The sequence below is a fragment of the Mustela lutreola genome, chromosome 14 (assembly GCF_030435805.1).
Source record: "Mustela lutreola isolate mMusLut2 chromosome 14, mMusLut2.pri, whole genome shotgun sequence".
Lineage (NCBI taxonomy): Eukaryota > Metazoa > Chordata > Mammalia > Carnivora > Mustelidae > Mustela > Mustela lutreola.
In genome coordinates this window covers 42,799,390-42,809,945 of record NC_081303.1, presented here as the reverse complement: position 1 = coordinate 42,809,945, position 10,556 = coordinate 42,799,390, and the positions used below count along the sequence as shown (strand labels likewise).

The 10,556-nt window shown below is 38.7% G+C and overlaps 1 protein-coding gene across 2 annotated transcripts; it reads right to left on the bottom strand.

Annotated features, from left to right (window-relative positions):
- Window positions 1-2,765: 2,765 nt before the first annotated feature.
- YOD1 (YOD1 deubiquitinase) lies at window positions 2,766-10,546 on the bottom strand. 2 transcript variants are annotated; one of them, XM_059145030.1, is made up of 3 exons: window positions 10,288-10,546; window positions 9,772-9,931; window positions 2,766-8,735 (listed from the first exon to the last, which is right to left on the bottom strand). In XM_059145030.1, the coding sequence occupies exons 1-3, from the start codon at window positions 10,372-10,374 to the stop codon at window positions 8,032-8,034; spliced, it is 951 nt and encodes a 316-aa protein (XP_059001013.1). In that variant the 5' UTR covers window positions 10,375-10,546; the 3' UTR covers window positions 2,766-8,031. The 2 variants fall into 2 exon arrangements, with proteins under 2 accessions (XP_059001013.1, XP_059001012.1); XM_059145029.1 differs by lacking the exon at window positions 10,288-10,546 and having other exon boundaries at window positions 9,772-10,114.
- Window positions 10,547-10,556: the final 10 nt, after the last annotated feature.

Below are 10,556 nucleotides of genomic sequence, written 5' to 3'. Positions count from 1 at the left end.
CACCAACGGATGGGACCTAGTGGACCACCCTTACTGTAGGTTGGGAATTCAAAGAGCTGCCCTGGAGGAGTGAGCATGAACACTTTGAACACTAGCTGCGTCGGACTTAGAGTTGTGCTGATGTCTATATACTCTACTTTATGAGCCAATTAAGGGATTATCAGGAAAAATTTTTTCCATAAATCGTATTTAACTTCAGTGTTGACTTTGAACCGAGTAAGCTTCAAACTTGAAATTCATAGCTTTCAAGCCACTGCAATTATTCAACTTTTAGAACATGGCCGAGTCACTGTGACACCTGCTCTGATGTCTTAAGATTCACTAATGAAGCCCATCGATGTAATACAAAGAAATGCCATCAAGAAGATCAGAAAACTCTTCTTGGTGTGCAGAAGGAATTTTAGAGGACAGAAAGGCAGAGCAACAGTTAAGAAAGAGGCGGTCACAAAAGCAGAGAAAAGATTTGTTCATGGCTTGTTGCTCACAAATTCTTGACTTTTTTTAAAACTCACACCTAGGAAAATCGTAACTTTAGTGAGCTTAGGGAAGTATGTTACTGTATGGCACTTGATTCCATCAGATTCAGTCAAAATTATCTATAAACACAATAGAGACAAAGGCAATCCGCGTTAGAACAATTTTTTTTTTTTTTAATAGAAAAAGTATTTGGGATGCTTACCTTTCTATTCTTGAACCTCTCACTTTAGGCTTAGCGATATCATAAGATAAGCATAGTATCGACTTCTGCCACACATCTAAGGCCTGCTCTGCAGCCTCTGCTGGGTTACTAAATCAGAACCCAAGTCATTCCATTTTAAACACTAATGGGATAATACAGAGGAAAACACAAAACAGAGAAAATTTGTTTTTCCCCTAGGGAAGAAGTTCCTTGTGTAAGTATCTATTTATTTCACAACTAGCCCTTGAAACAGAATTTTCAAGATATCAGGGACTAAATGACCTCTAGCTCTGTTTCTCACAAGGCAGGAGGCTCTATCACAGCACTCGAGCTGCGGTGTTAAAGCGTCCCCTTCTGTTTGTATTAGGTTTCCATGGTAAGCTTTATTTTCCAATATTCACCCCTTACTGGTCTGAGTTCTTTCTTCTAGAGCCTAAGAGCATAAATCTACTTCACTTTCACCCAATGCTTCCCAGAATGTGAAGTTGTCCAATCAACCTGAGATCTCTTTTTCTTCTCCAGTTCCTTCAGCTCTCACGAGTTCTCAAACTTTAGCTTTTCATGATGTTTTACATGTGAAATCCTCCCCGTCCAAACCCCTAATGCAATGTGACTAAAGCAGTACACATTAACACTACTGCTTCCCTTTCCTCTAGATCTCTTAACTATTAAAATGCAACTGTTTCTGCAGCCCAAGTCACATCATCCTGTTGGGATAGACTTCAGGTTAAAATATCATTGCTATTTCTTCACCACATCAACTACAGAGTAGTTTTACCTGTGCTGGACTCATATAATAGACTGTTTTAGAACTTCAGGGCAGGGTTTCACATTTGTGATTATTCAATCCTGGGCTTTCTCAGCCTGTTGAGAGTTCTGAATTGTCATTCATTATACTATCAGTATCAGTCTCTTCTGGAGATAGATAGATATATATACACACACATTTTATGATTTTTACTTATTTATTTATGAGAGAGCGCGCGCACGCGAGCACACAAGCACAGGGGGCGACAGGCAGAGGGAGAAGCAGACTTCCTGTTGAGCCGAGAGCCCCATGTGGGACTCGATCCCAGGACCCTGAGATCATGACCTGAGCCAAAGGCAGATGGTTAACCGACTGAGCCACCCAGGCACTCCTCTTCTGGATTTACATTATCTGCAAATTTAATAACTATCTTTAAGTAGTGGATGGAAAGGGATTGCGTGAGGATGTAGGACTGACCTAAGTCATCAAAGGTCTCTGGAAGTTGATATGGACTCATTTAAACAACTGTGGTTATAGTGGTGGTTCTCAAACTTTATCATGCATCAGAATCTGAACAGATTGTTGGCCTCATTTCTGATTTCGGAGCATTTGCTTTTCTAACAAGTTCCCAGGTAATACGATGAGCACACTTTAAGAAGCATTGCTTTATGGCCATCCCACAGTCCCTGAGATTCCTTACAGACCTTTTTAATGAGGTTTGGTTGACTTATTCTTAGGTTGGATTTATGCTGACCACCCCTTACCCCCAAATGGATTTTGTCCTGGTGCACAAAGATTAGACTACATCGTGGTTCCACTTCCAGATTTTTAAAGCTTCAGTTATAAGGAAAGGGTAAGTAGTTCAAGTTAGAGTCTTAAACTCCATTAAGTCAATTCCAGGAACTTCAGTGTTGTTTCCAGTAACTCCAGTGTTGTTTCAAATAAGATTAGAGAAATTTTTCCACAGAGATGTTGCAGTATCCGAAGAGATCTAAGTTCACATAGATCTTAGTCTATTATAAATGAAAGGCACCATTTGGCCTTCCCACAATTACTCAGCAAGACACTGACTTTATCTCTTTTGGGAGCTGAATGCATACCAGAAAATTTGTGGTCAAGGAAGGAAAATTTCAAATGTCCTCCAGTGTCAAAAAGAAGAAACATTTTAGTTTGTTCTGTCAAAGCCATTAAGATTCCACCTACAGAGTGAGATTTGGCAGATGTTGGTACTCTAGTCAAATCAGTGACCCATTAGCTTTTGGTAATAAAAATGTAACTTGAGTGTGGCGGCCATCCACTGGTCCTTTGTCCTCACCCCAAAATATGCTCAGACAACAATATTTTCACTTCATTTATTCCTTCAAAACAAGTCACTTCATACAGCATCAGGTATTTAAAATCATAGACCTCATAAATAAAATCAATTCATCTTAATGACAATGGCAAAATCACATGAGTCATACAAAATGAAGTAAGACATCTCCCAGGTAGCAGCAGTGCATGAACTTTGAAAAAATGCTGGCAAATAAACAAAAGAACAATTTTTAAACAAGACAACACTGTCTATCTTAATGAAGAAACCTATGCCAAGAAACAGAACTTCTGTTTTGCCCTTACCTACTACTTTTTCAAGTCATGTGCTAAGCTCTGAATTTGACAATCCGTGGTTTCCTTTTTGCTTCAGGACTCTCCACCTCCCTCGCCTCCCCTCCATCAATACAGGAAATAGTTATTCTCTATCCCTTTTGACAAACTTATATGTATTTATTTTGCATTTTAAGCTGAATTCAATACTTCTTTAAAGGGAAAACATTACTCTTTTCTAAGGAAATTGTTTTTCCTGTAAACAGCTGGAGTCATGAATGGCACCAAGATGAACTAGAAACCTGACAAGAATTAGGTGCCCTGGTCCTTTAAGTAACTTATAGGCTACAACTTATTGCATATCCTATACCAGGTCTAAGAGCAGGCTCATGTAATCTTAGTAGAAATTCTATACCTTCCTTAGGTTAACTTGTTACCTACAACTTAACCATATCATATCTTCATATCATATTATATCCCTAAGCAACTAGATGTGGCTATTTTTGAAAGTATAAAAAGATATCATAGCAAAATGCTTCTATTCATGGTTTATATATTAATGACAAGCTTCTCAGTTATGGCCCTGCTACATTCTATGCCAAGAAATGGGTGAGAAGGGTTAGGAAGACACAATGCATTGCTTGAAAGTTTTTCAAAGCATGTTCATGACTAAGGAATGTATCCATTTAAGGACCTCTTCTGTTTAAGTGGTACTTCATCCCCCTTTCTCTTTAATCTAAAATAGCAGTCTCCTTTAAATTCACATGGACCAAGACCTAAATCAGCACCCCACAACTCAGTATCAATACAACAATTTCTTCAAAGTCAAATATTCAAAGCATTGTAAACAAAATGCCAGCTAATTTTTGGAAAAGAAACAAATAAAACCCTTTCCCACAATCAGGCAAGGTTTATAGTCTAAATTGAGTTAAATGTGCCAAAATATTATAACTCTTAGTAAGAAAACATCTTTAATGAACTAGCTTATTCAAATCAAGTGTTTCACTTTAGACTTAAAAATGACACTTTTAAGGCTAAAAAATCAGCTCTCTTAAAGCAAGTTTGCTTAGAAACAAATGAAGAGTTTTAAGAATCTAATCTTTTCCAAGTTCATATAGTCATCTTTTTGCTACAAGGACAAATTTGAATACTGCACTGTAAAATGAGAAAGAATAACCACATTATACAAACAGGTAACTCTTTGAATGCTAGGGCACAGAGCATGCTCCTAAGTTACTGAAACCAAGTTCCACGGTTATCAAAAACCAGAATGTTGTACCACTGGATACAATACACATTGATGGCAATTGTTGATTAAGAAGAGCTGATTGTTAGCAGCTCAAGAATTATATTTTAATGCCTTGAGCAAGATCCCTGGAGAGGTCGAACATGTAAACTTTTACTTTGTATTTTTTTAAAGTGCTGCAAATAATAACAAATGTGTCTCAACACATGACAGAACATAAATCTTAATATGAAAGTTTAAGAAGGCCACCTGATCCATAAAGAAAACAATTACTCTAATTTTACTTATTCCTCATTCTAACTTTCTCAAAAAAGACACAGAAAACCATGTTTAGCTAGGGCAACTTGCAACATCCATGTTTTAAAGCATACACAGCATAGAAAGCATATGCTAGATAAGCAAGTTAGGTGTGGGCACTTAGGGGAATTTATAGAGAGATAACACAGAAATGCATTCCTGATGATGACTTTGCTGGGCTTCAACTTCATGGATTAATCAACTGACATGATTATATTAGTTTTTGCCAACAGGGTCAAGCTGACCAGCAGCCAAACTTTCAAGGGGTACCCCTTGACTACGCTCATTTTTCAAGGAAATATTATTAATCATATTTCATTGGAAATAATTAAGAAACCAACTAGGAATGATGAACAAAAGATGTACCATACTGATGTCCTTATATGGCTATCACATCACAAAATTCCCAGGGATAGTAATTTTAACCTCTGAAAATATTCTACCTAGAAGTGTGTCTTTACCGCCCTACACCAAATCTCTAAGTCCAGAGAAGAGTAAGGGAAAAAAGAAAAGAGGAGTAGGGGACAGGAAAGCGCAATTCTCATTCATTCAGCCACTAATGCAAACTATCCTCATTTGAATTAAAAAATTCTTGCATGGCACTCAAAAATGGAATAAATAGAAGAAGGTTTTCATTCTGCTCAAGTGCAAATTTAAAGAAAAAGTTTCTTTTGATCCTGCTGCAAGTACTAAATCCATAGGTTTTCAAAATTCTGAAGATTAGAATTTATATACATTAATAAAATAATCTCAAGACTATACTAAGTGCAGTTAAAAAAAAAAAATCCTTAGATTCTGTGAGGTTTACAAGCTTGAGTTTAGAAAGAGCCCAAGTTTAGGTTTTGAATCCTCAATAACTAAACCAAATTGTCTGCAAATAATGCATCATCTTGGATTTTCCATGATCAGAACATTCAAGTCTAGTGCTGAATTTCAGCAACAGAGTAATTTATAACTCATTATTGAGAGCCATTTGACTGAGTTATCGGTGTCCAGTTGGTGAATGGACAACCCAGGTAACAGGTAAAATAGAGTAAGATCCCTGGAATAAATACCTGACACTTGATATGGAAGTATAAGCTTAAATATGGAAACAAAAACACTTAAAATGAAGGGGCTTAATTTGATAAAATATCAGGTTCTATTTCTTTTCTTTTCTTTTTTTTTTTTAAAGATTTTATTTATTTATTTGAGAGAGAGAAAGAATGAGAATGAGAGGGAGAGGTCAGAGGGAGCAGCGGACTTCCCACCTAGCAGGAAGCCTGATGTGGGACTCAATCCTAGGACTCCAGGATCATGACCTGAGCCGAAGGCAGTCACCCAACCAACTGAGCCACCCAGGTGCTCTCAGGTTCTATTTCTATTTGTTAAATTAATCCAATGTAGATAAAATATACTCAATTTTAAAGTGACAGAAATTTATGTTGGAAAACATATCAATACATTCTTGGTACATTATAAATTACTCAATAAATATTTGTTGCATGAATAAACTTTTCTAAAATTGCAGTAAGCAAATGTCAAGTTTGGCTCCTTAAGTACCTAAGACAGGAAGGCAAGCTTCATGAATAATGACATGTAAAGCTCAATTTGATGCATGTTACCCAGTGATATATTCTTAACTTCTAGTTTTAAAGGTAATTATTTTCTGGGGCAAATAAGAGATACAAAAATCTTTAGACCAAAATGACAGCCAGGTACAAAGAGATCTTCAAACATATTCATTTGTACATATTATGATTGCCAAACATTAAGTATCGCAAGCTTACAAGTGCTATTTTTTAAGGCTCAGTAAAAATAGAAAATTAAACCTTTAAGTTACACTGACCATAACTTATAATGCCTAAAGCAGCTATTCACAAAATAGGTACTTAAGAAATGTCACCCAATGATTTCAAGCATACTTCATGAATTCTTCCTTAAAAGAATTTTCCACTAAATTGTTTACGGGCTCCTTAATTTTATACGACCACCTCCGCCAAGGGAAAGTGCTAAAAGTAAATCTCAATTTTAAAACATTTGCAAGAAGATATGCTGAAAGAGAAAGAAGTGCTTTAAAGTATACCATTGGTTTTGAAAGTGAGATACTTCATCAAAAAATGAGACCAAGATAACGAAACTTCACAACAAGCCTCTTCACATTTTGTGAGATAATACATAACAAATTATAATTTAGCATCCCTGATCTTCGGAAGAATTAAGAAAAGAGGTAGAAAACTTTTATCTGGAAGATCTCATAGTGAAGCTAATTTTAGAGGGTGTGCCTTGCAGTTTAGCCCACCAAGCAAACGACTACACATCTAATATTAGGAAGAAGCAGAATTCCAAAAAAGCTGAATAAGGCAAGGATTTAAAAACTGTCGTATTTTGGGAGTGAAATAAATTCAATGTTATTATCCAAACTACTTTAAAACTGTCCAAAAGCCAAAGTAAAAGACTGTAGATAAGCAAAGTGCTAATTGTCAGAAATGTGAAATTATTCAAAAGAGCATTAGTGGCCAGATAAGGCTAGCATGGAAAAAAATACTGTTTAGTTGAGCAAAAGATCTCACAAAAACCAAATCAAAGCACAGCATTATCACTCTAGACGAAGGCTGTTTTTTAGGATTTGAGAAAAAAGCTGAGGAAAGTTAATCCCCCCAGACAAATCTTTATGTAAAAAAACAAAAATCAAGCACTCGATTTTAAGAAACTTGCATTAAAAAATAAATACCCTGCTTAATTTAAATGTTTTATCTAACAAGACAAACATCAATAAATGAGTTGCGTTAAAACATGAGGCCAACGGTCTTTTAAAGCTTTAGTAAGCTGCTCAGGCACCTTTTCCCCCATACATTCTAATTTTATACACTAGAAATCCTAAATTGGGCACTATCAGTTCCTTAGGTAACATTCTCAAGGAACACACTCATCCCTGTAAAAATTGCTTGTAATGTACTTATAAATGGTTAAGTACATACTTATAAAGTCTACCAAATTGTAATATAAAATCGGTTTTGACAATTCTGAGTATCTTCATTCGAGGAATCAATTCATAATTTAGAAACTATTAACTCAATCAGAGTTTTTAAAAGGACTCAATTATGGAGACATCATGGTTTATGTCCAGTGGCCTCTAGTGAGGCCTTCCGCGTTACTCAAAATATGAAGTTATTTTCTTCTACAGGTTAATGCTGCTGGGTGCTAGTTTAGAGTACTAAAATTCCGATCTTCAGGTTAGTGTCAGTAGGTAGCAAGAACCACCTATTCTGTGACCCAAGTAGAGAAAGGGCATGTATCACCACTGTAGACACACATCTGTAAACTTGCACACTAATTTTAATCTTAACAAGGAATTTCAGTGTCTTAGTGGTTTTAAGTTAAAGACGGTTCAAGCATTGTGTCCTTTTGTTCTTTACGGTTACGAATAGCTTATTGGAAAACCCAGAGCCTTCTGGATCTGTGAGGTAGTTGGCGGCAATCCTCATCATGCATAGATCACACTTCTCCGAAGTTGGTATGGCCTGTTTCCTTGGCATGGTCCCTTGCTTCTGCTTGTCCAGTTAATCCCTTCTGACATACCATGCATCTCAGGGTGAAGCGGTTTACATCAGTAAATTGTCTCTTTCTTCTAGCTTCATCTGCTAATTCCAGTGCTTGTACAAGAACAATATCATCATTAGAGGAGAAAATGGTCAGAGGTGGGGTGTCTGGGTCAGGGAAGTTACGCTGAAGTGGATCATAGTGGATGCCATCATATATAAGCAGGACCCTTTTGGTATATCCTGCATCTTCCCCAAAACGATCAATTCTTACTGTCTGTGTATCCACTACACATATTTCACACTGATAAAATTTAGACAAAATTGATATCTCAATAGCTCCTCCCCAAGTATCATCTCTTTTGATCCAGTCACAGTACTCTTGATTTGTTTTTCCCAGGATTGCCTCACTATAGAAGTCTGGATCACTTGCTACAATTTGTGCTATGAGGCGTCTCATCTCAGGGGCACAAGCTGGATTCAAGACTCCACCTTCTACAACATAGTATACACTGGTAAAGAGGCAAGAGTTGTCTGCTGGGACCACAGTTCTGTTAAGCACAGGCAAAGTTTCCCTGACGTAACTAGGAGCACCATGTTTTGTAAATGCAGGTGATGTTTTGGGCCTGGTTTGGTCTTCTTCAACGATGAGCATATCGCCTGTTAAAAATAAAACAAATCCAGAACTGCAGAGAAATCACTGATGAAACTGGTTGTTCACTAGCCAAGTCTTTAAGTTACAAACAGAAGGAGCTGAAGTATAAACTGGGTTACTAAGGAGAATATGAACAGGCAAACAGGCAACCAGTAACACTTCTTGTTCACTCCTTCTCCATAAAGATGAAAACAGAACGAAGAAGAAAAACATCTTTGGCTGCATTCCAATTCAGTGAAGGAGCCCACCTTTATGCTTACTTAAAAAGATGCATTTCAAGAACAAAATTTCCTCTCTGCATTCTGAAAGCACAATCTTCCAAAAAGTGTTTACCCTAGACTAGACCACTAGGGGGTTCTCGTTCTTCTGAAACTTAACCATAGCCACCTTGTTTAGTGTTTACAGGATCTTTGACACAACAGCAGAAAGTGTTTAATGATCAATACTGCTATTCAAGTTTTAATACTGCACAGAAATAACTGCTACTGTTCAGAATCGGAAAGGGCCTCCAGTGGATCTGCAAAACCATACTCTAAAATGAGTATACCTGTTTATCGAAGTATACGTGAAGGTGATTGCTAAAAAACAACCGGGGAAGCAAAAAAAGAAAAAAGTGTCCTGAACACTTCAGCCTGCTATCTTCTTCCAGGTTATGGGGGAAAGAGCCACCAGGACACAGAAGATAGATCTCATTTTTCTTTTTCTTTCTTTTTTTTTTTTTTTTTTTTTTTTTACTGTTGTGGATGCAGAAGGAAAAGCAAAATGAATGGGACGTTTTCAAGATAGACTGAAGAAAGGGGGGCTCCGAGGCTTTGGGCTTCTCATATAGGTTGGGTCCTCGCTCTCTCTTCCCATCATATATAAAGTCGAGGACTTGCTAGCCACTTGCCCGGCCTCCGTCAGAGTTCTCCGTTTTATTTAACCTATCTTTAGCCCTGTTCTCAAACCCCCCAAATGACCCACAGACCAGCTCTCTGTTCTCTCCCACGTCCCTCTTCGTCCTCCCAGGGCTTTCCCTGGCCCCGGGCTCAATTCCCTTACCTGACTGGATGGGCAAATCCCCAAGAATGGTATCCTCGTTGCTGAGGTCCAGGCATTCGGGCGGGTATCCGACGAGGATTCGCTGACAGCCGGGGGCGATCCCGGTGATGGCGGCAATTTGACTCTGGAGTTCCCGCACTCGGGTCCGGCTAGACAACCCCTGCAAAACATGGGTGCCATCCTTGGCCTTGCAGCGGAGCCGCCACATCGTGTCGGTCCAGCTGCCCACAGGCCCCACAACCGTGGGGCCAGCTTTGGTCCCGGCAGCAGGTCGGCCAACGCCGCCGGGGCAACCTGCCGCCGGATGGACTCCAAAATGGCCACCCTTTGCCGGGCCAAACATCGCGAGAAAGCGCTGGTGGCCACAGATCTCGCGATACTTTCCGGTAGCGTAAGCTTTAGGGCTTTAAGGAGCGCGAACTCTCTTAAAGTGACAACTAACTCACTGCGGCCAACCCAAGGGAGCCAAAGGATGAAGATTTATCCGTATTCCTAAAGTACCAGTGGCTTTGCTACCTGTAGAGTAAGTGCGGTGCCTTGTGCGTTGGCAGCATATATGCTCAAGGAAAGAGGGCGGAGGAAGGAGTCCTGAATCTGATACATCGGAATGTATTGCGTTAGGTCGGAAGTTATTAAATTGGGGCTTCCAAATTACACGGCAAAAATAGAGTCATCGTTCAGAACGCAAACGAATCCCAGGAATGGCCAGTGAGTCAAAAGACCTGCCCAAACAACCAGACACTCGTGACCAGGCTCATGGCTGCAGCAAACATTGACTCATTGAG